Here is a 26,347-nt window from a genome sequence, read left to right as displayed (position 1 = left end):
TGGTGGATGGTTCACACTGCAGTCCCATATTTTTCTCTTCACCTGGAATCTGCTACTTCAACCACTTCTGCTCACCTCTTTAGGCAAGTTAGCTGTCCTTCAAACCTGAACAAATATTTCCTGCAAGCCTTTCCTATGTGCTAACAAGTGGAAATCAGAGCAGTGAAACAGTGCAGTAGAACAATGATTGATTTTCTCAATGTGTGCTTTTTGTTCCTAAACTATAGCACATGGATGTCAATATACTATATATATTACATGAAATATTAGTATAATGATAAGAATAATGGCACGCCTCACAGCTAGGAGACCCGAGTTCAATTCCACCCTCTGCCATCTCTGTGTGGAGTTTGCATGTTCTCCCTGTGCATGCGAGGGTTTTCTCTGGGTACTCCGGTTTCCTTCCACATTCCAAAAACATGCTAGGTTAATTGGTGACTCCAAATTGTCCATAGGTATGAATGTGAGTGTGAATGGTTGTTTGTCTATATGTGCCCTGTGATTGGCTGGGCAGGGTCTACCCTGCCTCTCACCTGAAGACAGCTGGGATAGACTCCAGCACGCCCACGACCCTAGAGAGGATAAGCAGTAGAAAATTAATGAACATTTACAAAGAAGTTCAGATCGTCAATATTGGCGCCTTATATGTTTATCACATGTATATCTTGTGATATGAAGGAACCTTGAATTATCAAATATCTCAGAAACGTGTCTTTATTTCAGTCCTTTTTTACTATAAAGCCCTAAAAAACCTCCCCAAAAACCACCAACAATGTTCCATTGACATAATTAAATAAAAGCTTTAAAACTCCGGTCGCAAAGTCGGAGCTCCTGCCTTTCATGTTTTTTCTTGTCAACAGGAAGTGATGTTCTTTTTGAATTATAAATAAAGTTTTTTGTAGGTGAAAAAAGGCTCTACATCAACAATGCGCATGCGCAGTGATCGCCATCTTGGAAAAACATTCAATTTCCGGGTAGCCTTCCGAGAAATACACAAACGCTAATTGTTTTAAATATGTAATGTAAATGACAGACATTAAGCGAGGGTAAGCGACGGTTTTATTCATTTCAGTATAAACTCGTCTCAATTAACTTTGAAGCTTCTCGGGCTTAGCTAGCTTAGTTTCCAAACCGCTAACAGAGACCCGGAAGTTGTCAATGTAGCACTCAGTAAACGGGAGAGTACAGCGTCGTGATTGTGTGAAAGTGTTTAAAGCACATCTAATAAGGGCCTTGGACCAACAACGGCTCTTGAAGAAATATTTGTTATGTGAAAAGAACGAAAGCAGACTACGAGGAGGACCTTTCGCCAACAAAAGAGGAGAAACAGCGATAAGTCGACGTCGAGAAGCATCAAGTTGTGTAACGAGCAGGTTAGTTTAACTCTTACATTCACATGTTTATTAGCGTCCCCTTTGTTCATTAACACTACTTTTAAATGTTATCTCTGTGAATGTTCGTTTTCTGTATGCACTCCATGTTTTCATTACACCGATATCAAAATCGACGATAGCTATTTTTCAGTTATCGTCAGTGTTTCTATTTTTAACTGATTGTTTTTATTATATTGCTACATTATTTATGTTGTTCTCACCAACCGCCAACCATTTAAACATCATTAAATTACTCACCACTTTGAGGATTCTTACTGCCTCAAATAACTGAAATATTGATATTATATTTTAGAGCAGAAATATGTGGTATTTTTTTACCCTGCTAGGAAAACAATGATAGTCAATCACACATGAAAACAAGAGTATCAAGCCATCCAGGGCGTGTACTACAAAGCAGGATTTCCTCTTGGTGCTTAGCTGGCTGTTTGTCGTATTGGCAGATGTCCATATTGACATATTTATCCTTTTTTCAATTTTAAAACAGGTGGGATATTGGAGGAGGAAGTGACCTCACGGTGAGAACACGTCCTCTCTGGATCACGCCTGGAATGCTGTGTTTTTGGTGCATTTTTTAGTTATTATATATTTTGTTATAGATTTTTTTGATAATATGCCAGCTCGTTGTGTGGCAGGCTATTGCTCAAACACTCGAGCTGACGGAGTAAGCCTGTTCGCATTTCCAAAAGACCCCATTCGCCGCGAGCAGTGGGCTAGCCAAGTGCTACAAACACGAGTCAAATTTACACCGTCTGATTCTTCGGAATTGTGTTCGGCGCATTTCGAGGACAGTTGTTTTGATAATAGGCCTCGGATAAAGGAAAGTTTGGGACTGCCTGTGTATTACCGAAGGGTGCTTCTACCATCTGCTGTTCCGACTATCTTTCCTCGACCCAAACCGGGATCTGCCAGTGGAAACACGAGGCCTAAAGCAGATGGCAAGACACAAAGAAAAAGCCAAAAAAACACAAGAAACTCAACGGTAGACAAGCATGCCCAGGTGGCTGTAAGTACATTTTTCTAATGTTTTTACGAGATACAGCTGTGTTTAAGTGTTTGCTCCCATTCATATTTCTTATTTTTAGCATGTTTTTGTCACTGTAATGTTTCAGATCATCAAACAAATTGAAATACTAGTCAATGACAACACAACTGAACACAAAATACAGTTTTTAAATAAAACTTTGTATTAAGTAAAGTAATTGACATCTATTAGTCTGGAAAAGGTTATAAAACCATATCTAAAGCTTTGGGACTCCAGCAAACCACATTGAGAGCCATTATCAACAGTGGTGAAATGTCCCAGCAGCCAGCCAACCACAATGACACCAAGAGCGCAGTGACGACTCACCCAAGAGGTCACAAAAGACCCCGCAACATCCAAGAACTGCAGGTCTAACTTGGTCTCAGTTAAGGTCAGAGTTCATGACTTCAACATAAGACAGTGGGCAAAAACAGCCTGCATTGTAGAGTTCCAAGACCAAAACCACTGCTGAACAGAAACAATGTTAAAGCTCATCTCCATTTTGATGATCCTCAAGACCTTTGGGAAAATACTTTGTGGTCTGACAAGACAAAAGTTGAATATTTGGAAGGTGTGTGTCCCATTACATCTGGTGTCAAAGTAAGACCACATTTCAGAAAAAGAACATCATACCAAAGTAAAATATGGTGGTGGTAGTGTGATGGTCTGGGGCTGTTTTGCTGCTTCAGGACCCGGAAGACTTGCTGTGATAAACGGAACCATGAATTCTGCTGTCTACCAAAAAATAGTAGACTTCAGGCTGGAAAACAATTCTGCAAAATTCTCTATTTTGCATAGACCTGTCAGTGTCAATCACTGCCAATCAAACTGCATACCTTTTCTGGCCTGTTTTTATCACATGTGTTTTTGTGTGTTATCAGATGCTCGGTGAACTGCCTTGTCAACAAGGGGGGGCAGCTCTGGCTCCCAAAACTGATAAAGTGCCACCATCAAGAACTGTTAGAACTCAACATCAGCTAAGAGGTACTTTTTTTAAAAATGATAATTTGTCGTGTTAGTTGATTCCCTTCACAACCACTTGTAGTGTTTGAATTTGAAGGCACACCGTGAGATGTATATATTTTCATTTGGGGGGGTTGACAAGGGTATCACTTCACACACACACACACACACACACACACGGAACTTATGCTGGTGCAGGCCAATGCCTCACGTGACGAAGCAAAGCTAGACTTTTATGAAGTCTTTGTCTTTGTGTGCCGTGCAGATGTCAGTGAAGAGCAACCTCCCTCTGAGCAGCAGGGGTGGAACCCCAGGATGGCGCAGGAGCAGCCACAGCCCTCCTATATTAAGGAGGAAGAGGAGGCTCAGAGCATAAGTCGGGAGTCGCTTGAAGAACTGGAAGGGTTCCCGGTTATTGCTACCCCTGTGCTGACTGAAGATGATCAGGCCGAAGGTCACAAACATTTTCCTTGCACGTTGTGTGGTAAAAGATTCTTTCACAAATCTAGTTTAAAAACACATGCAAGTGTGCACACTGGAGAGAAACCCTTTCCTTGCACGGTGTGTGGGAAAAGATTTTATCTCAAAGGTAGTTTAAAAACACACACAAGAGTACACACTGGAGAGAAACCTTTTCCTTGCTTGGTGTGTGGTAAAAGATTCTCTCAAAAGTGTTCTTTAAAGAGACACAAAGAAATACACACAGGAGAGACACCTTTTGCCTGCTCAGTTTGCGCTGAAGGATTCACCGAGGAGTCAAATTTGAAGGAACACATAAAAATACACACTGGAGAGAAACATTTTCCTTGCTCAGTGTGTGGTCAAGGATTCACTGCCAAGTCGCATTTAAAAGAACACACAAAAATACACACTGGAGAGAAACGTTTCTCTTGCACGGTGTGTGGTAAAATCTTCTCTCAAAAAGGTGCTTTAAAGGCACACACTGTTGTACACTCAGGAGAGAAACCTTTTCTTTGTACAGTGTGTGGTAAAAGCTTCTTTCACCAGGGTAGTTTAAAAACACACACAAGACTACACACTGGAGAGAAACCTTTCCTTTGCACGCTGTGCGGTAAAAGATTCCGTCACAGTGGTAGTTTAAAAGTACACACAAGAGTACACACTGGAGAGAAACCTTTTTCCTGCTCAGTCTGTGCTAAAAGGTTCCCTGAGATGTCCAATTTGAAGGAACACATAAAAATGCACACTGGAGAGAAACCTTTTTGCTGCGCAGTTTGTGGTGAAAGTTTCCCGAGGAAGATATCTTTGATAAGGCACACAAAAGCACACACTCGTTAAAAAAAGGAAAATACCGTCTTCATATAACGCTTGCACTTGTTTATTGCTAGCTGATTGGCCATCCCTAATGTATTGTGATACTCCTGGGTGATATTCACTCTGCCATCAGTGGGTGGCGCTGGAATCATTAGAAATGATTACATTTCATTATTATATAAACCAAACTGTGATAATCCATGCATATATATGCCTCTGAGATTAACTTTAGTCACTCCTGGCATGATATGTCCTGTTAATGTTGAATTTGGAGGTCAAAGAAGTTCCGATCATCAGAATTGGGGCCATATATGTTTATCAAATGTATATCTGATATCAAGGAACCTCGGACTGTCACATATCTTCAGAACTTCTGTTTATTTTTTTTCACTTGGAATGGAATTGTGGCTTGAGAGTCAACACCCCTCCCCCCCAGCTGGAGAAGTAAAAGATGTTGAAAACACCAGCCTGCCATCTTGTAATGTTTTCCCCTTCCTCTGCCTGTAGATGAGTTTTTTTGTTTTTGCACAAATCTTTAGCGCTATAGTAAAAGACAGTTCCTCGCCAGTGAGGATCACACTGATGTCACTCGTGGTTTTAAATTAAATTGACTCTTCTTACCCCAAATGTAACCCCTAATTAACTAAAACATTCAAATTCATTCAAATAATTACAAAGTACACTTGAACGCCTCATCACATGAACAGTGCAGTTATTCTTGCTAACTGGACAATAAAATGCACAAAAACCTGATACAGTCCACAATACTGTCCTCTTGGAAGGTGCTTGTCACTGCCGTCCATCACAGAGAAGATTCTGTTGAAACTCCCCTAAATATTTTTTTGGTGAAGTAGCCAAAATATGACTTTAACTATATAACCATATAAAACTGACATTGTTTCATTTGGTAATATGGTTGAACGTAGAACAAGCGTTGTTATGCAAATCTCTCGCACTCGTTCAAAAGGAGAATAGTACAACTGTTTTAACAAAATAATTAAAGTGAAACTAAACTGATAGATGTATTAAGTACGGTCTATTTTACGGTGTAACAATTATAAATAAAAAATCCCATACTGTACCTTACAACAAAATTCGTTTCAGTGCACAGGCCGCCATCTTGTGTAGCACAACTTGGCAGCCCAGCGTGCTCAGTGTATAGGCATATATCGGTAGTTTACAGCCGCACAGTGGGGCATTTTTATGCCTTATCGCGTCCATAATTTCATAAAGCATCAGTAAAAACGTCGAACAAGGTAGAGCTACACAAGATGGCGGACTCGCGGCAACAAAAGCGTACGGCTCATGAGTTTTCTACGTAATGTGCATGAAACGCTGCCAGTCAACAATGCGCATGCGCTAAAATACGCTCCGTTGAAACGACATTAAATTTCCGGGTGGTCTTCGAGAAAAAAAGCACAATTGTTAATTGTGTAAAATGTAATGTAAACAACAGTTGTAATCGTTTCAGAATAGAATACGAGTTAATACTCAGTTAACGTTGACGCGTCGAAGGCTATCTTGGCTTGCTTCCTGCTATCAAAGCGACCCGGAAGTTATCAACGCGGACCTCAAAGTGTTGCGATTGTGTGAAAGAGAGCGTTGGTGAATCGGCGACTAACTGCGTCTGTTGATGAAATGTTTGCAGCGTGAGAAAGGCCGATAGCGGAGTACGAAGAGGAAGGGTCTTTCTCGAACAAAAGAAGAGAGCGAGGACAACCTCCACTACCGGAAGCTGTTTTCAAGAAGTTGTGTTTCACAGAGCAGGTCAGTTGAACTCTTACGTCCTCGTGGTTTTAAGCTGTTCGTGGACATTATTTCATTCGTTCATTCATTTTTTATACCCCTTATCCTCATTAGGGTCCCGGGCGAGCTGGAGCCTATCCCACATACACATATCCATCTTACCGATATCTGATCGATACTCGCGGGACGAGATAGCCATTTTTCAGTTGCCACCCGTGTCGCAAGGCGACTTTGGTGGGTTAAATCAGGTCTGTCGAGTCTGAAGCCAGACTTACCTGTACACAAGTGGATCTCTTTTAACGGGCTGGATCACCATGTTCAGCTTAAAATCGACCATGAAGATGTTTCACAGTGTAACTCAAGGGTGGTCCAAAGTGCGGCCCAGGGGCCATTTTCAGAGCGCCACTGTTTTTTTTATTGGCCCGTGGCATATTCTAAAAATTTAACTATAGAAATATTAAGAGAAAATATTATGAGGAAAGATAATTACATTTTAGTAGAATAAAGTTGAAATATTAAAGATTTTTTTTCAGATTTAAAAAAAAAGCCATAATATAATATAAAACATACAAAACAGTCAAGACAGCTAGGAAAAAGTCATAAGGTTACAAGAATAATGTCAAAATATTTTGGGAATAAAGTCATTATTACAAAAGGACAGTTTACAAGAAGAAAGCTGAACTAGTTGTAAAATTACAAAAATAAAAGCAACAGCAGAAATGGAAAAAAACATTTATTTCACAAAAAAAAGTCAAAATATTGAGAGGTAAAAAGCGGGGGGAAATCTAACAAGAAAAGCTATAATTTGACGAGAATAACGGCATCTTTTGGAGATGATGTTGCCATTTATTGAGAACACCCGGTAGGCCTGGGAGCTAGAATAATTCAACGCCAGTCTATGTTTGGTCTGGGAGCACTCAACACTTTCATTTGCATTTTGTTCCTGAAATAAGTCCTTACTAAATAAATAAAACTAGAGTCAAATTGTTGCGCATATGAATCTATAAGTCTCCTAACAGCTAGGATAGATGGCTGCTCTCTGTGGCGGAAGTGTTGTCCCACTCATACGCAAAAAATATATATTTTATGGTATGCATCATTACGATTAAGATATGCCTTTATTCATCCCTCAGTGGGGAAATTTGCATTGCACAGCAGCAAGAGTACAGAGTCAGTTAAGCAGTACAAAATACACAATATAGAAAAATAAACAATATAAACAACCCAAGTATTAACAAAATCAACAGTTTTACCCAGAGTTTTGTACAAATACAGTATGTAGATAATATGAAACAAGATGAAATATATGACCAGTCTATACACTATGAGATCTTGTTAGAGTTAATATGAGGCATTAAGGAAATACTTCACATAGAACTTTTGCATTTAGAGCCTTAATATTGCACGTGGAGGTTGATCAGATATTGCACAGAGAATGGAGTCTGGAGTAACTATACTGAATATAAAAAACAGAGTATTGCACAGAGGTACATAGCGGTGTAGAAGTCTATTGGGAGCAGTGCTGGTTGTACAGCCTGACAGCTGCAGGAAGAAAGGACCTGCGATATCGCTACTTCACACACTTGGGGTGAAGCAGTCATAATTTGAAATGAATGAAGTGTTTCGTCATAAATATCCGAGCGCACCTTCTAAACCTGGTGTGTGTGCACCACTGTGGAAGCCTGCATCCAGCCTTTGTTATGGCGGGAGTCATTTTGTGACCGCGCTTCAAAAATACAGACACACTCATTTGTTAACACCCCCCTCCCCCTCTTTCCCTGTGAAATATGTAAACCACAGATGTTCAAAGTGCGGCATGCGGACCATTTGCGGATAGCATTTTTATGGGCCTGTGAACAGCACATTGTAGAAACAAAACGTAAAATAAAACTGGAAAATAAAACAAAAAAGCTTAAATTAACTCGGAAAGAAAGAAAGTTGATGTGAAAAACTTTTACAAATCACTTACATACATACACGGTACACATGGAGCTGAATAATAAACAATACAGCAACTTCAAGTTGTTGTAATGTTAAACCACACCCACTTCCAGTTTATGCCCTGCCCATTCAGAGTACAGATACAGATCATTTAGATGGGTGAACATATACAGATAGTGGTGAACTTGTTCAACTCTACTGTTGAGGTGCTGAGAGACGTTGTCGACTTTTATAGAGCATGTCTGTCTTCCTGTGTCCTGCAGAAGACAGTGAAGCAGCAGGAGTGGAACTCCAGGATGGAGCAGAAGGAAAAACAGCCCCGCCACATTAAGGAGGAAGAGGAGGATCCAATGTTCCTTTACATTAAAGAGGAATCGGAGGAGCCACTGTTTGCTTACATTAAAGAGGAAGCGGAGGAGCCACAGCCTCCCTTTATTAAAAACGAGGAAGATCACAGCATCAGTCAGGAGGAGCTTGAAGGACTGGAGGTTATTGTTGTCCCTGTAAAGATTGACGATGATGAAGATGAAGGTCAAAGCGAGGACGACAGAGAGATGGAGCCTCCAAGCGGCAGCTCCAGTCATCACACAACAGCAGACACTGATGGAGACCACTGTGGAGGATCACAAGCAGACAACCTCTTAGCTCCACTATCAGATGGCGACGACATAACGTCACGCTCTCCTAACGCTGATGATTCAAAACCTGGCATGACATGTCACGCTGACGAAAAACCCTGGAAATGCTGTCAGTGCGATAAAACCTATGCTAACAAGCGATATCTGAAAACACACATGAAACGTCACACAGGGGACAAACCTTTTGTGTGCTCAGTTTGTGCTAAACGATTCTATCAAAAAGAAGATTTGAATAGACACACAAGAATACACACCGGAGAGAAACCTTTTCCTTGCTCAGTGTGTGGTAAAAGCTTCTATCAGAAAGGCGATTTAAATAGACACACAAGCATACACACGGGAAAGAAACCATTTCCTTGCTCAGTTTGTGGTAAAGGATTTGTTAATAAGACACATTTGAAAGAACACACAAGAGTACACACTGGAGAAAAACCTTTTCTTTGCACGGTGTGCGGGAAAAGTTTCTCTCAAAAAGGTGTTTTTGAAGCACACCAAAGACTACATGCCGGAGAGAGACCATTTCCTTGCACGGTGTGCGGCAAAAGATTCTGTCATAAACGCGTTTTATTAAAACACACAGGAGTACACATGATAGAGAAACCTTTTCCTTGCTCGCTGTGTGGTAAAGGATTCTCTCGAAAATGTGATTTAGAAGCACACATGAGAACACACAGTGGAGAGAAACCTTTTTCCTGCTCAGTTTGTGCTAAAGGATTCAATGAAAGGTCCAATTTGAAAGAGCACATCAAAATACACACTGGAGAGAAACCTTTTTTTTGTACCGTGTGTGGTAAAAGATTCTATCACAAAGGTAATTTGAATGGACACACTAGAGTACACACTGGGGAAAAACCCTTTCCCTGCACGGTTTGTGGTAAAAGTTTCTCCTGGAAAATTTCTTTAATCAGACACACAAGAACACACACTAGTGGACATGCAAAGCAAGACAATATTAGGGGTGTTTTAGAATAGTCTTCGATTTGGAGGCGTGTGATTCGATGTTCGATCTCACAGTTGATTCATGAAAATGTTAGGTGATCAACATGGTACCGTACCATGTCATGTTTGATCATTACCGTTGAAAAACAATGTTGCATTTAAATTAAACGGAAACTCAAGCTGACATCTCTTTCGATTGGCTCTGCTGTTTCTTTTTCGTCCACAATTTCTCCCCTTCTTGATTTCATTTTCATATTTACCAGCGATAACTCATCCATGTAGGCCTCTGAGTTTAACTATAGCTGCTCCTGCTGGCCTGTAAATGTTGAAATTGTAAGGGCGATATTTACAAAGAAGCTGCATGGTGGTTGAGTGGTTAGTGTGCAGGCCACACAGCGAGGAGACCCGAGTTTGATTCCACCCTCGGGCATCACTGTGCAGACAGAGTTTGCATGTTCTCACTGTGCATGCATGCTAGGTTAATTGGTGACTCCAAATGGTCCATAGGTATGAATGTGAGTGTGAATGGTTGTTTGTCTATATGTGCCCTGTGATTGGCTGGCCACCAGTCCAGGGTGTACCCCACCTCTTGCCTGAAGACAGCTGGGATAGGCTCCAGCACCCCCCACGACCCTCGTGAGGGTAAGCGGTAGAAAATGAATGAACATTTACAAAGACGTACAGATCGTCAATATTGGCGCAAAACATGTTTATACAGTAAACCTTGGATATATCAGATTCAATTGTTCCCACTGGTTTTGTCCGATATAAGCGAAATCCGTTATATGCGTATACCAGAAAATGTCCGCCACATTCATTACACGGACGCGCAATGCCATGGGGGAACTTTCTTTGATCCATGTTCACAGCCAAAGCTGAAGATTATAACATCTTTGTATGAATTACAGACATGTACATGAGCATGTACAACGAAATAAAAAAATAAATTCTCAAATCTGTAGAAATGCCTTCTTGTTGCTATTAGGGAGGTTTAGAAACCAAACGATAAACATAAACAGATTTGAGAATTGTTTTTTTATTTCGTTGTACATGCTCATGTACATGTCTGTAATTCATACAAAGATGTTATAATCTTCAGCTTTGGCTGTGAACATGGATCAAAGATGGATCAAAGGCCACGATGCGGCCATCCAATATATGCAAGGGAAATTGGAACGGGACTGGAGATTTTGTCCGAAATAGGCGAAATCCGTTATAAAAAATCCGATATATGCAATGAATTTTTATTGGAAATGCATTACAGAAAAATGGGTTATTTTTTATCTGTCCGTTGTGAGCGAATTTCCGATATATCCGAGTCCGATATATCCGAGGTTTACTGTATTATGTATTGTTTATATCTTCTGATATTATCAAATATCTCAGAAATGTGTCTTTATTTCAGCCCTTTACTTACTATAAAGCCCTAAAAAAATCTCCCCAAAACCACCAACAATGTTCCATTGACATAATTGACCTATATAGCTACAGCGATGTTGTAGCAGCTAACACAAAGTGCTGCTGTGTTGTTGGTGAGTTCGCTACGAAGACTCTGCAAGATGCTCGTTTGCTCTCAGTATTTTTTTTACCTGTGGGGTATGCTAAATTTACCAGCTCAATAGGGAGATTTTTTTTTTCCGACAGTTCCAGCCACAACATCAGTCTGCATCCCAATGAGAGCATCCATTGTAAGTGACTGTCGTGACTTCATTGTAACATTTAGCACTAACATTGATAATGCAATGAGAATGCATTTGGCTCTATCCACACAAAAATCGTATTGGGATTTTCGGGTGGGCGGATGTGCCGGATTGGTAAATTATCCCGTTCATGCGGTCAATCAACAAAGAAGGAAAAAGTGAAGGTACTCAACCTTGGGTACCACCAAGGCAGACAGACCAGAAAGAAGATCAGCTCTGGTTGCCAAAGAACTTGCTCGCTACGATGTGGACAAAGCAACACAGAGGCCACATTACAGAACATGATGGTGGATATATGGTCACAGAGATCCCGGTCACGGAGGTCCTGGAACGGGCCGGCATCGCCAGCATCGACACCTTCCTAAAGGAAGTTCAAGCCAGATGGGCTGGACATGTCACCAGAATGGCGGACAGCGTCCCACATGTGTCCCACATGTAGTCGAGCCTTCTGGGCCCGGATTGGTCTTGTCAGCCATCTCCAGACCCACAGCCACAAATCTCTAACTTCATTCCAAAGTCATGGTCCTCTTAGAAAACGATGGACCGACAGAAATAATAATAAAATAATAATTAATTTCATAGATCCAGGAATAAGGAATATATCGTGCCCTTACTATATTCCATTTCTCCTACAGTGTAAAAAATACAATCATCTATAAAAGGCTTAGTGCGCCATTTTAGACATGAATTAAAATAGACTATTATTAAACATGTATTTCAAATATTGTCGTAAGCATGATTGCATGGTGTTGCTGTATGTGTTTCATCAACAAATATGTATTCTATTTATCTAAAAAGACGGTGACATTTTACTTCTATAATGTTTGTTCTCTTTCACTTGAGTTCTGTTTTCGCTGTCCTTCTGCGATGGAAGACGGACGTCGCCCTTTCATGACGTCGCAGTAAACATGAGAACACGTGACACAACCCGGAAATGCGAGGATGCTATCCGCTAGTCGGTCTATTCCCACAAGGCTGGTCGCTGCTTGAGGAGGAACCTCCGAACGTCTGACCTTCGTCGACCGGGTAGGCTACTGGCTTGGTTGGCTCCTTAAACTAGACACGACCAGTGAAAGTTTTACCCACTTGAGTCTACAATAGTTTCAATTAGCTTTGAAGATTCTCATGCTAGGTCAGCTTGGCTAGCTGCTAACAAAGAGACCCGGAAGTTATCAACACATTGCTGAGCAGCGCTCAAGCGTGAGTGCCAAGTATCGTTATTATGTCAGCAACTAATTGCGATTGATTAATGGACTTTTGTAGTGTGAGAATAACCATAGTAGAGTACGAGGAGGAACTTTGTCGAACAAACGAGGAGACCCGGCGACGAGGTCAAGTCCTGGACGCTGTGCTTTAAGAAGCATCAAGTTGCACGGAGCAGATTAGTTTAACTATTTTGTCCATATGGTTATAAGATGGACTTTATCTCTACTCACAAAATAGTTTTCCTCCGTCTTTGTGTAAGCCACATAATCGATCATGTGATCGAAACCAGCTTCATGAGACGGATGGTTTGTTTTCAGGTCTGTTATGTGTACGTCCCACTTCCGGTATGTAAAAAAAATCAAGGCGCAAATAGGAGTTAAAGTAATTACATTACAAATATTGTGCATTATTAAACAAATAAATATTTAAATGAAAAATGCTAAATTGTTAATGTAGTAGAACACTAAGGATGTCGACTTTATAAAGTCTTTGTGGGTTAAATATGTATTTAATTTCCATGTCAATGTGATGTCATTTTCAACCAGTTTTTTGATGGTTTTGACTTTGGTTTCCTCCGGTCCTCAATTGAACCTGTTTTTTGTGACTTCCAGGCTGTGTTATTGTAACTCTGTTAATAGGTTGCGCTAAGAAATCCCCCAAAACACTGCTGCACTGCTACACTGAGTCCTAACTCGAAGCTTACTGCCTTCGCTGCTGCGTCGCTGTTTGTGTCTAATAATTTTTTTAACTTTATGATTTAGTTTTGGAAAAAGTTCCAATGATCTTTTCAATGGGAACAGGCCAGAAGTGGCCAATTGAAGCTGCCAGATGGTCCCCATGCAGCACAGCTATAGCTTGGGTCTTGAGGTCATAACGTCAACATCCGTTTGATGCCCGACCCTCTGACCCACCTCCTCGGGAACCTTCCTCTTCTTTTGAAATTAATTGTAAATACTCATCTGAAATTGCAGAAATAAGTTATCAAGGACATTTAATGGATATTAAGCGAGGTCGAGCTGATTCTTAAACGTAACGCATGAGGGACAAACACATAAACATAAAGTTAAATGGTACTGTCAGTAACAGTGTCAACATGGGGTCCGTTTTTAGAAGATTTTCTTCCTATTCTTATCTGCCAAACGACATCAGGGCAGCAGGTAATTCCGGTGCACGTTTTTCAAAATAAAGCGTAGTGAAACAATTGTTATGTCAGACTTATCATTGTTGGTGGTTGAGCGGTGAGCATGTTGACCACACAGGTTTGAATCTCCGCTCGGGCATCTCTGTGTGGAATTTGCATGTTCTTCCCGTGTGTGTGTGCGTGGGTGGTGGGTTTTGTATGGTTTCCTCCTACATGTCCAAAACATGTTAGGTTAATTGGCAACAGGTTTTCCCTAAGTTTTGGAAATGCATTACAGAAAAATTGGTTCTTTTTTATCTGTCCGTTGTGAGCTAATTTCCGATATATCCGAGTCCGATATATTCGAGGTTTACTGTAGAAGATGGAAGGACTAGCGTGATCATAGACCTGCTAAATGTGTAAAGTCTTTTGGTGCAATATAAAAAAAATTGAATTGAAAATCATGTCTTCTTGTGTTATGGAGGCGTATCCACCCCTTGGGCAGCGGGAGTGGAACTCCAGCATGGAGAAGGGAGAACCACAGCTTCCCCACATTAAAGAGGAAGCGGTGGGGCCACAGGCCCCAGACATTAAAAAGGAAGAGGAGGATTACAGCATCAGTCAGGAGGAGCTTAAAGGACTGGAGGAGTTCCGAGTTATCGTTGTCCCCGTGAAGAGTGAAGATGATGAGGACCAAAGTGAGGAGAGGAGAGAGGTGGAGCCCCCAAGCAGCAGCTCAGCTCATCACATTACAACAGACGCTGATGGAGACCACTGTGGAGGATCACAAGTAGAAAACCTCTTCGCTCCACTATCAGATAGCGACGACATAACGTCACACTCTACTGACACTGATGATGAAGACTCTGAAGATGACATGACGTGTCACACTGAGAACACACGCTGGAAATGCTTCCCATGTGACAAAACCTATGCCAACAAGCAAAAGCTGAAAGAACACATCAGACGTCACACAGGAGAGAAACCTTTTCTTTGCACAGTGTGTGGTAAAAGATTCTCCAGGAAATATGTTTTAAAAACACACTCAGAAGTGCACACCGGAGAGAAACCTTTTCCTTGCTTGGAGTGTGGTGAAAGATTCTCTCAAAAAGCAAATTTAAAAAGACACACAAGAATACACACTGGAGAGAAATCTTTGCCTTGTACAGTGTGCGGTAAAAGATTCCAACGAAAAAGTAGTTTAGACAGACACACAAGAGTACACACTGGAGAGAAACCGTTTCCTTGCCTGGTGTGTGGTACAAGATTTGCCCAAAAGCATGTTCTCAAAGCACACACAAGAGTGCACGCTGGAGAGAAGTCTTTTCCTTGCTCGGCATGTGGGAAAAGTTTCTCTCAAAAATGTGATTTAAAAACACACACAATCGTACACACCGGAGAGAAGTGTTTTCGTTGTACAGTTTGTGGTAAAATATTTTCTCGGAAAGATAATTTCAATAGACACACAAGAGTACACACTGGAGAGAAACCGTTTCCTTGCCTGGTGTGTGGCGCAAGATTTGCTCAAAAATATCTTTTAAAAGCACACACAAGAGTTCACACTGGAGAGTAGGGATGGGCACCTATTGATATTTCAACTGATGCTGATTTCATGGGAAATTTTCTATGGGAAAAGTTGATTTGGTTAGAGTCCGTTTTGGACCTTCTTTAACGGATTAATGATGTTAACCAAGGCACCACTGTAGCGCAATACAACCTCCCAATCGAAAGCAGAGTTGTTTGTCGCGAATTACACTACTATGAACGCTAGGGGATGATTTACATTAGCAGCAGTAGTTGGAGAGCAGCCATTAAATGCCTAACATCTCGCTCCCAAGGACATATTTATATGTCTTTTATGTTTTTTGCAATAGAGGCAAAAAGGTGATGATGCAACTCCACAATAGAGAGCAAGTTTGGTGCAGTTGTAATCAGAAAATGCTGAAGTGCATTTTATAAGAACTGGGCCTGCAACTTTGCCATATAAATAGGCTCTGCACTGCAACCAGGAAGTGAAAAGGCACAGGGTCTTGTAGCGTTGAAGAGATTACACATTTGAATGCATTGACACGCCAGCATGCAATTCAATTCAGTGACAAATGTGGAAATTGTAAATACTTCATGGTGTTATATTTGTAAATAAATTGTTATATTCGTGCAAAACAACCATTTTTTATGTTGTCATAGCTAGGAGACCAGCGATCGATTCCACCCTCGGCCATCTCTGTGTGGAGTTTGTTGTTCTCCCCGTGCATTCCAAAAACATGCTAGGTTAATTGGCCACTCCAAATTGTCCATAGGTATGAATGTGAGTGTGAATGGTTGTTTGTCTATATGTGCCCTGTGATTGGCTGGCCACCAGTTCAGGGTGTACACCACCTCTCGCCCGCAGACAGCTGGGATAGGCTCCAGCACCCCGCGACCCTTGTGAGGATAAGCGGTAGAAAATCAATAAATGTTATGTCATAGTTGTTTATATATTTTTGTTTGAGACAAAGGATGATTTTATTTGCACAAAAGCAGCACAAACCAAGAGAAAAAGAAATAGATTTGGTTTCATTCTGAGCGGGTGGGGGGTTATTACCGGACATAAACTTTCGGTTTCATTCTGTGTCAACATACTAAGAATGAAACCGAAAGAGAAAATATAGAAAAGGGGATAAAATAGCAGAGCTGGTAGAAGGCTGACTGGCTGGAAGACACAGTGTCTACCAAGGAACACAGGTAAGTGGATGGAACGAATCTCTTGTCTACTTCATCTACTGTAAATGTTTATTTTCTACAGTTTCTACATGAGGCATACTGCTGTGTTTGTGTAGAATGAGCATAATTGCCATTTGTTTAAATTGCATTTTATTATTTATTGTTATCGTGGACGTTTTAAATACTGGTGATTCATATAGAACATTAATATGCAGAATAACCAATAGCTAAAACAGCCAATAGCCACTTTTCTTACTCAGAAGTTGGAAACATTGGATTAATTCAATAATACAGAAGAAAAAGAAAACCTTTGTAGATGGTCCCTAAGTGTGACTGCACAGAAGACAAAAAGCTGGGTTGCCTGCTTGTCTGTGTTTCCAATGTATGGTTTGCTACAACAACCATTTGTTTGGGAGCGTTTGATGTCGAAAGTTCGAATCTGTGAAAGTGTTTCTAACTTTACCCCAGTAAAAAAAAAAAAACTTGTTAATTGTGAAACTCTTATGACTTGTGTGTTAAACTATACACTATATTAGGAAAACAGGAAGTCAACAAATGTTACAAACAGTTACTGAAAGTACCAGATGGAGGGGTAGGATTTAATAAGCTTTGCTTCTTCCTACTCCTTTTGGACATGTGGAACTGGGAACTGATTATGTGATGCATGTTGAAATGAAATTAAACCATGACCAATTCCACTGACAATTTCTGGGATTCCCGTCATGATAGTCACGGACCATCTCATAGCCACGCCTCCAACTGTCAGTGGATGCAGTGGACGCACGGAACATGGCTCAAGATGTATTTATTAACATTTATTTATTAAAAATAATAAATTAAAGTTTTTTAAAAAATGAAAACAAAACGTAAACTATATTAGGAAAGCAGGAAGTGAACAAATGTAACAGTTACTGATTGTAAAAGTACCAGATGGAGGGGTAGGATGTAATAAGCTTTGCATCTTCCTACTTCTTTTGGACATGTGGAACTGGGAACTGATTATGTGATGCATTCAATTGTAATCTGATGCTTGTTTAAATGAAATAAAACCATTATCATTACCAAACTACAAAAACTACAACTGGTTGTTTCCTGCTACAGGTGGACAGTCGCACACACAAAAACTACAGGACAATGGGTGAGTGTTTCTTTTTTGTGATTTGTGCATCTGTTTTGATGACAAATAAGACATTAAGCGTTTTTGTTTTTAGACGGGAACATCATGAAGATTAAAACAAGTGGTGCAGGAGCGCGGACATCCCGGCAGGACAATTTGAGTGTCACAGGTAATCTTGGCCATTTACCAGCCGGGAAGAAAGCAAAGGCAGAGAGTGGACAGTGGAGGGTGGAGAGAGGAGCACTCATCTATTGGCCCCAGAAAGGGCAGCGCCAATCAGATGCTTCCTGCAGAAATCAAACAAAAATAAAAAGACGTAACACTCAGTTGTGTCTCCTTAAAGGCGAGGCTGCGTCTCACACCATGGCACAAACAGATCTGGCCAGAATGAACAAGCTCAAGCCTGTCATCAACAAAGTGGCACAGGAAAAGGGAATTGAACCTGCTGTTCTTGCTGGCATCATTTCCAGAGAATCCAGAGGCGGCAATACGCTGGATGCGAATGGCTGCGGAGACCGTGGTAATGCCTTTGGCGTCATGCAGGTTGGTATACATATGTCTTATGAATACAATATGGCGGCAAAGGAACAACTAGCATACTCGTATTCAGCACAAAACTCAAAACCAACTTTTGGTTGAAGGCTGAGTAACATAAGCCATAACTTCATATTGAAAATATGAAAAACATTTTTGTCCTTTAAAGCCATGTATGACTCACGGTTCATGAATGTAAACCCTCATATTCATCGTTAGTACACATTGTTTAAAGTAGACCGTACATGTACATGGCCCGATTGTCCAGGCTGAAAAAATAATATTTATGATAGTCAGATTGACCTTGAACTCTGCATCTTATACAGCGGCGCAGCCATGTTCTTATCTGGTCTCATCTCCTGCTGTGTTGCTCACCAGCCAGGAAACGGCAGCTCTTTCTTCAACCGCCCCTACCTCTGAATGAATCAGCTTTGAAGTTACGTGCTGGGACGAATTGCATTATGGGAAGAAATTAAAATAGCTTTTGTTTTTTATTTTACACTCGAATACCTACTTGTGTTGTACCGTAGTGGTTAGTTCCTCAGTAACTACTCTACTCATTAGTTCATCAGTAACTACTATAAATGTATGTGCCGTAGTTCCTTAGCAACTATTCTACTCATTATTTTCTCCTTATTCGTTCTTCATTAGTTCCTCAGTAACTACTCTAAACGTATGTGCCTTTGTTCCTTAGAAGCATATGCCTTAGTTCATTTAGACAAACAACCATTCACACTCGCATTCATACCTATGGACAATTTGGAGTCGCCAATTAACCTAGTATGCATGCATCCAATGAAAACTTCTCATTACTTTCTAATCTTTGCAGATCGACAAGCGGTATCACACACCACAAGGTGACCGGAACAGCGAGCAGCATGTCAGGCAGGGCGCAGAAATCTTGACTGGTTACGTACGTCAAATGAAACAGAAGTTTCCTAACTCCACTCCAGAGGAGCAACTCAGAGGTTTGTTTGCCATCTTAAAGTCCATCCTAAATATCACCAACACATTTGTTCCGTATTGGTATTTTCCCTCTTCCAGGTGGGATCGCCGCCTACAACTGCGGGCCCAACAAAGTGCAAAGTTTGCATGGAATGGATTCGGGCACCTACGATGGCGACTATTCCAGTGATGTTGTGGCCAGAGCTCAGTGGTACAAACAAAATGGAGGCTTTTAGGAGTCGCTGACACATCATGTCAAAAGAAGGGAACCAACTTGATCTGAGAACGATGACGAGCACTGACAATAAAGTTCCTGTTTAGGCTATAAACCATAACCATTGTCATGGCATGTATCTTTATGTCTTATTTGACTCTTTTATGTGATGTACATTGGATTGCATGTATGAAACAGTAGAAATAAATCAGTATTGCCGATAGCCAATATTAATAAATGGAACTGTTTTTTAATCATTAGAGCTCTCTAGAAATGAAATAACATCCCTATAATCACCTTTACACTCGTATTACTCAATAGAGTAAACATAATAATATAAAATAATCCTTCTTGGACAAACTAAGACTCACTGCAAGCACTCGGCTACAGTCAAGTCAGCACTCTAGTCAGCTGACAAGTCATGTCCCTTTTTGATGCCTCTTATCCTTATTAGGGTCGCGGGGGGTGTCCCATGACTGACTTTGGGCAAGAGGCGGGGTAAACCCTGGATGGGTCGCCATCTAATCATAATTGGATGGCACTTGCATATTACAGCTCTACTTAAAACCTCATCAGCTCTTTAAGATGCTTTCATATGCAAGAAGGAGAATTTGAAACTCAATTCTGACAGCTTTTTATGCTGATCACATGCATTTAACGGATATCAGCCGATCGATCAGAGCATCCCTGTAGTTAACGGCTGTATTTTCACATCCAATGATATCTGTTTTGCCTCTCAAGTCAATGGAGGAATGGAGAAAGTGATCATGTAATGCATTCAGTGACTGAGAGTGGGCTTTGTGGGTGTTCCACCTATTTGTTGCTTAAAGGGGTGGAGCCATATTTGCCGTGACGGAGAGGGACACCAGCTCAGACCCTGGGGACTGACGCCACACCCAACATTGGTGTATGTGCGTGTGTGTTTCACACATTTGTATACACGCTGCTGCTTGGCCATCTGAGCTGGTGAGTTTGGATCACATCGTCTTGATTTTGGGCTTGTGGTTTGACAATATTACATTTTGGGCTGTCAGAGTTAATACGCTAAGGCATCAACAAGGTTGTTTAATCTTAACTTCATGTATTCCCATGTAGTATCAGCACCTGGGAAATAGGAATAATTAAATATGAGCTAAAACTACACTACAGTCGGTGTATCTGTACAGTGTGGGACAAGTTACATGGTGCGTTCAATGGTCATCTAACAAAATGAGACAAAGCAGCGCTCCCTTTAAACATGCAAAAACTGGGGGATTTCTATACGTACATTATTAAAATAAAATATTTCCAAATTTGATGTAGTTGCATAGTTGAGATCCATCCCGACTTATTGTGGATTAAAAAGTAATCAAGTGTGATTAATTATGAGTTAACTCTGGACTAAATTTGATTAATCACAATCAATCGTTTAATCTGTTGATAGCCCAAATACATATACGTATGTCTACACATAGCATTATATACCATATTTACTGGACTATAAGTCGCACAAGGCCAAAAATGCATAATTAGGTAGAAAAAAAATACATAAGTCACACTGAAGTATAAGTTTTTTACGGGTAATTTATTTTCCAAACTACTTGACCAAAACAGACATTACGTCCTCTTGGAAGGCAAGTTGTAACAATAAAAGAATAGAGAACAGGCTGAATAGGTGTAAGATATGCTAACACAATGCTTATTCAGCGACACAAAAAATAAACATGAACAGAAAAGGTGTCCAGTGTTTATGGAACATAAACAGTTTTTTCATTTATAAGTCGCTCTGGAGTATAAGTCGCAGGAACAGCCAACCTATGAAAAAAAGTGTGACTTATAGTCCGAAAAATATAGTATATAGATTTATATATACACTTATTATATGTTGCGAAATAGGATTTAAATGATGAAATAACTCATGTGAATGCACTTAATTTATTCTGCTCACGTTTCTGTGGAGATGGCGGCTCCTGAAACTCCTCCCCCCCTGCACCCTGACCCTGTGACCCAGCCAATGAACGGTACGTGTTTGAAAGTGATAACATTCTCATAGCAGAGGTGGGAGAAAGTCAGTGTTGTGCAAGTCTCAAGTCAAGACGTGCAAGTCTTAATTCAAGTCAAGTCCGAAGTCATAGGCTTAAAATGTTTGAGTCCTTGTAATTGATAAGCATTATTTAGTGTTTCCCGAGTTAACAACATAACAATCTATTACATTTTACAAATGCAATGACTGCATTTGGAATTTTCGATTTATTTAGTCGTGGAACGACTAAATAATGCCAACTAATGCCAACAGAGTACTCCTGGAATTAGGCTGTGCACACAAATCGAGTCCAAAGTCGTCACAATTTTAACCCAAGTCTGGCTCAAATCCAAGTCGCGTGACTCCTCTGTCTCATGTAGACTTTAAGTAAGCTAAAGAAGGCATTGTGGTTAAAGGCCCAGCACGCTCTTAATTCAATATTGTAATAGTCAACAAATACTTGCAGAAGATGATACTTAATGTGCAGAAACTGAAACTACACATGTTTGCTTTGGGTTTGGGTGTGCTGCTAATGTGCGCCACCCCTTTGTGGTTATTGAAGAAAAAAAAAACACGCGACGCAGTGGATGTAACAACGATGGGGCCGCTGGAGGAAGGCATGTCTTATCAGTCTGATGTCAGAGAGCAGTCTGGGACGGAGCAACCGTGGAGATAAGAGCCAAGCAGACAAAGTAGAAAAACTCTTGGAGATGTTATAGTATCAAATAGGTTAAAAAAAAAAAGGACTAGATTCCTATCGAAATCAATAATGGTAGAGAATATTTTGAGTAACATTTAACATTAATTGTCATACAATTGATGAATGCAAGTGATTTTTGCAAAGCCTCACTGGTCCTGATCCGTTTTCCATGACACCAAATTTATATGAATGTCTTTTTTCTTCAAGGTATGAAGGAGGATGACGACAGCTTTGCAGCCTTGATTGGAGGTGAGAATGTTAGATTCCAGCCATGCATCTGCTATGGCGCTTATCCTCGTTGGGGTCGACAGGGTATGCTGGAGCCTATCCCAGCTGACTTCGGGCGAGAGGCGGGGTACACAATTGCAATCCAGTCGCCAATCACAGAGCACATATAGACAAACAACCAATCCAATTAATCATGGTTTACAAATTAATCCTGATTAATCAACATTTGCAACTATGTTTAAAATATAATAACGGAAAGATAAATGACAGGACACACTTATAAATACTCAGTTTATGTCACAACTCCTGTAGTTGTTGGGGCCCCTGTCAGTTTAAGGTCTGTGGAATTGTCCCTATAATATTTCCACGTTGTGTGTGGCGCTCCTGGTGTTGATGTTTGGAGTTGGGAGAGTCGGGAATGGGAATGGATACCTCACGGTAGTCTGGTGGAAAATGAGCAAGTCTTGTTCTGAGAATGGACAGAGAGATGGTGAGTTGGAGGTGTACTCCTGGTCAAAATTTTAAAACCAATTGAAAAATAGCAAGTATGTACATTTTGCGCTTTTGGATCTGTTGGAGCATCAAAATGCAAAATACCTATATGATTTTTCCATTTGTCTGACCTATAAATGTAGTTAGAATGTTGTATTCTCGTGTTAAACGATGCCAACGTTTCAGATAATGAGGTTTACGCATTCGGTGAGCCCTGAAAGCCGTTTGGGATGGCTCAAAACGCTTGGTTTCAGCAGGCCTCTTTGTGATGTCATAGAGGAGCGGACTTCCTTATATGGGCGTGGCTGTAACCCAGATAAGCTCTCTGTCCCGAGCCCTGCTACTCTATTTACGTTGGCTCTATTTACAATGTCTCGTACAGGAAAGCCACATTGTTTACAATTCCTAAAGATTAATTAAGATTTGAATTCCAAAAAATATGACTGTATGTGAAAAGACGCCATTTTAAAAAGATACATTGCCGTTTATTATTAACTCCTATACCATTTGCAGCTAGCGGCACAAACTGTAAGTCGTTTTAAGCACTCGCGAGTGGGACAAACCACAGCGTGCCACAGATGTGCCATAAATTTAAAGAGACAACATCTCTCTTTAAACCGCAAAATCCAACGAAATACATCTGGATAGGTGTAGATTCTGGAAGAACTTGAAAGTTTTCTGTGCTCGTTATTGTGTGTCGCTGCTCTATAGGAGTCCACAACTCATTTCACAGTCCACCTGAGATTGTTTTCCACACTGCACAGTGGAGGGGATGCCATCATGATCTGGGGTGCTTTTTCCTTCAACGGAACAATGGAGCTTCAGATTGTGCAGGGACGTCAAATGGTGACTGGCTATGTGGAGATGTTGAAGGGGCATCCCTCATGACTATGTCTTAAGCCTTAAACATGTCTTAAACATGCAACCGTACTATAAATGTTAACATAATTCATTAAATAAATGAGTTAACACAAGTTAACCATACCGTAGGAAAAAAAAAGCAAAACGTGTCCTTTGGGAACAGGGACTGGAGAAACAACTCTCACAGCACTGAAGTTAGAAGACCACGATCCGGCATCTTCCGGCTGACGCCAAGCAGCTGTTGTTCCGGCTGTCGTCGATATCTGCGAGTCGGGACACACTGAGTGGATTGTAGCGACTCCAAAACATGCCAGTAATTTTAGGGTTGTGTCGTATTTTTGCGTTTCTTCTTGCAGGGGTCGTAGGTGCAACGCTGCTAATCCTTATGTGTGTGATGGCACTCTTGTGTTGGGGTCAGTCCAGGCAGAGAGGCTCCTATGTCACCAATGAGATGGAGGATAAGGATGATGAAGATAATGATGATGTTGAGTCCGTTTGCTCTGAGACGGCACTCCAACCCAGTGCACCACGGGACGTTATGGAGGATGACTAGAAGAGGGTAATATTGTAGCGACCCTGCTACAATATGAACTTTGTACAAAAATATTCCCCACTGCTCCAAGAGTGCAGCATCTCTCAACATAAAAGTTTGGGATTGCAAAGAAGATTTTTGTAATTTTTATTAATTAATTAAATTATTAACCAAAACGCTCAACTTGTTTTTCGAGTTATGTTGCTATGGGCATTTTGACAGTCGACAGGGTTGATGGAGGTTTCAAACGTATAAACAGCACCATCCTGTGGTTAAAGTGCAGCACTGCACCCTGTCTGCACGGCATTCAGTCAGCCCAGTTGAAGGAGACCTCTGCTGTCGAGGATGTCCAACTGTCTCCAGGGTCTTTACATATAATCTAAATAAATAATGAACAACACAAATACATAAGAGGGAATAAATTCATTCAGTATGCATTAAGTATATCAATAAAAATATAAATAAACTATTAAAATAATCACAAATGTAAATTATAAAAAGTAATTACTAAACTATGAAACAATTACAATGACACATTTTAAATGTATATATTGTATACTTTTAAGACTAAAAGTGGCTAAATTTATTTTGATAAGACCAAGGGAAAATCAATTGATAACCATTCTGGTAAGCACAGTATTCAAGATATTTAATGATATTATTTTGCATTAAAATCACATCTGTTACAATAGATTTTTTTTAGATTTTTTGATTTTTTTTCAAAAATGTAGACATTTTTGCTTAAAAAATTATTTTTGGAAATATTGAAGTTACACTTCTTTATCCATCAAGAAATAAACAAGAAATATCTTAAGATATTAAGCAATTGAATATCTCATGAAAAACAAGTTAAATTATGACTTAACACTCAAAAGTTCCCTTTTTTCAGTATCTGAAGGACACTTTTTGTAGGACTTCAGGAGTTTTTCTGCCTTGTAATTTCCAAGAAACTCCACTACTGCTGCCGTTCATTAAATTTCTCAGCGAAATTTCGGCAAACTCATCTGGAGGAACCCGCTGTGTTCAATCGCTGCATGTAAGTAAAAGACCAATAAAGTTAGTTAAAGTCAAATCAAAGCATCAGGTCTCGCCACACTGTTGAGAAGCCGATGAGATGTTTCATCTCACACTCTCATCGTTTGTCAAGTGTGAGTCTTGCCAACGATTTGGCTGGAGACTCCAAACCCTCAGCAGATCTTTACAGGAACATCCAACATAAACTGTGAGGTATTAAAGCTGGTAGTGAGGATCATTTCCTGTAGCTTCTATTTCTACAAGCGATATGATCGGGCATGAGATTTTTTTACATACTGCTTATGAATTTTATCGGATTCAAACCCCCAATTTTGTTTTTGAAGGGGCGACTGAGTTCTTTGGAAACCGCTGACACATCACTTGTGTGTGTGTGTGTGTGCTGCTAATGAAGCACAGATGAGCAGACACTGTGTGTGGTTGCGTTATCTTCGTTAGGGCCTAGTTTAAATGTCAAACAAGTCAACCTTCACATAGACTTAGAGTCAAACCTGCATGTGTGTGTATTGGCCACCAGTCTGAGCTTCCTCAGGATCCGACTGGCCAGCTGTGACTGTTATGACTGCTGCTCCCAGTCCACTGTGAGATCACCATCTGAAAATGTTCCGATAAAGCAGCACCTTTGTGTGAGAATGTCACTCTGAGGAAGGATGAGTGGAGTTTCCGGGGAAGATTCAAGGTAATTTATTTTCTGTATGGAAAAAAACATCAAAATGTAATAACCGTGAATTTTGTGTATTGGTAGTGATTCCTATGAAGTAATTATAGTGAAGGTAATTTTTTTTCCAGATGTTTTGGCACCCCCTGGAGGCCACAGCTGCCTCTGCATCTGCCTATATTTTCTTTTTACTGTACATGCTTTGCTCCTATTGCCATTATTGTTTTATATACAACAGTAAGCATACAGCGTTTATGCCACTGGAACATTTCCTCGCGGGTGCACGCCCAAGGGTGCACGCCCCATCTGTTGTCACCCTAACCTGATTTTAGTTAGATGCATGTTTTGGAGTAATGCAAATACACGGGAAACAAATTGTTCAATTA

At 40.5% G+C, this 26,347-nt stretch overlaps 4 protein-coding genes across 6 annotated transcripts; all 4 read left to right on the top strand.

Moving 5' to 3' along the window:
* The first annotated feature begins 956 nt into the window (after positions 1–956).
* Positions 957–5,119, top strand: LOC131104188 (uncharacterized). The gene is made up of 5 exons (XM_058051107.2): positions 957–1,046; positions 1,279–1,373; positions 1,879–2,397; positions 3,297–3,399; positions 3,644–5,119. Exons 3-5 carry the CDS (start codon positions 2,005–2,007, stop codon positions 4,675–4,677), a joined length of 1,530 nt encoding a protein of 509 aa, XP_057907090.2. The 5' UTR covers positions 957–1,046; positions 1,279–1,373; positions 1,879–2,004; the 3' UTR covers positions 4,678–5,119.
* Positions 5,120–6,083: 964 nt separating this feature from the next.
* On the top strand, positions 6,084–10,123 carry LOC131104189 (uncharacterized). The gene is made up of 2 exons (XM_058051109.2): positions 6,084–6,420; positions 8,604–10,123. The coding sequence occupies exon 2, from the start codon at positions 8,637–8,639 to the stop codon at positions 9,948–9,950; it is 1,314 nt and encodes a 437-aa protein (XP_057907092.2). The 5' UTR covers positions 6,084–6,420; positions 8,604–8,636; the 3' UTR covers positions 9,951–10,123.
* Positions 10,124–12,499: 2,376 nt separating this feature from the next.
* Positions 12,500–19,577, top strand: LOC131104191 (lysozyme g-like). Of its 3 annotated transcripts, XM_058051113.2 has the most exons (6): positions 16,579–16,667; positions 17,748–17,784; positions 17,858–17,932; positions 18,107–18,306; positions 19,127–19,265; positions 19,342–19,577. In XM_058051113.2, the coding sequence occupies exons 2-6, from the start codon at positions 17,781–17,783 to the stop codon at positions 19,476–19,478; spliced, it is 555 nt and encodes a 184-aa protein (XP_057907096.2). In that variant the 5' UTR covers positions 16,579–16,667; positions 17,748–17,780; the 3' UTR covers positions 19,479–19,577. The 3 variants fall into 3 exon arrangements, 1 of the variants encoding a protein (XP_057907096.2); XR_013629841.1 differs by lacking the exons at positions 17,858–17,932; positions 18,107–18,306; positions 19,127–19,265; positions 19,342–19,577 and adding exons at positions 12,500–12,643; positions 12,881–12,998 and having other exon boundaries at positions 14,428–16,667; positions 17,748–17,769; XR_013629842.1 differs by lacking the exons at positions 17,858–17,932; positions 18,107–18,306; positions 19,127–19,265; positions 19,342–19,577 and adding an exon at positions 12,526–12,643 and having other exon boundaries at positions 14,428–16,667; positions 17,748–17,769.
* A 614-nt stretch (positions 19,578–20,191) lies between these two features.
* On the top strand, positions 20,192–24,520 carry LOC144901747 (uncharacterized). Its single transcript, XM_078796590.1, has 4 exons — positions 20,192–20,422; positions 21,396–21,456; positions 22,366–22,407; positions 24,096–24,520. The coding sequence occupies exons 1-4, from the start codon at positions 20,366–20,368 to the stop codon at positions 24,290–24,292; spliced, it is 357 nt and encodes a 118-aa protein (XP_078652716.1). The 5' UTR covers positions 20,192–20,365; the 3' UTR covers positions 24,293–24,520.
* Positions 24,521–26,347: the final 1,827 nt, after the last annotated feature.

Source organism: Doryrhamphus excisus, linkage group LG15 (assembly GCF_037039965.1).
Source record: "Doryrhamphus excisus strain RoL-2023G ecotype Guam linkage group LG15, RoL_Dexc_Guam_v1.1, whole genome shotgun sequence".
NCBI lineage: Eukaryota > Metazoa > Chordata > Actinopteri > Syngnathiformes > Syngnathidae > Doryrhamphus > Doryrhamphus excisus.
This window is presented reverse-complemented; position numbering and strand designations above follow the sequence as displayed.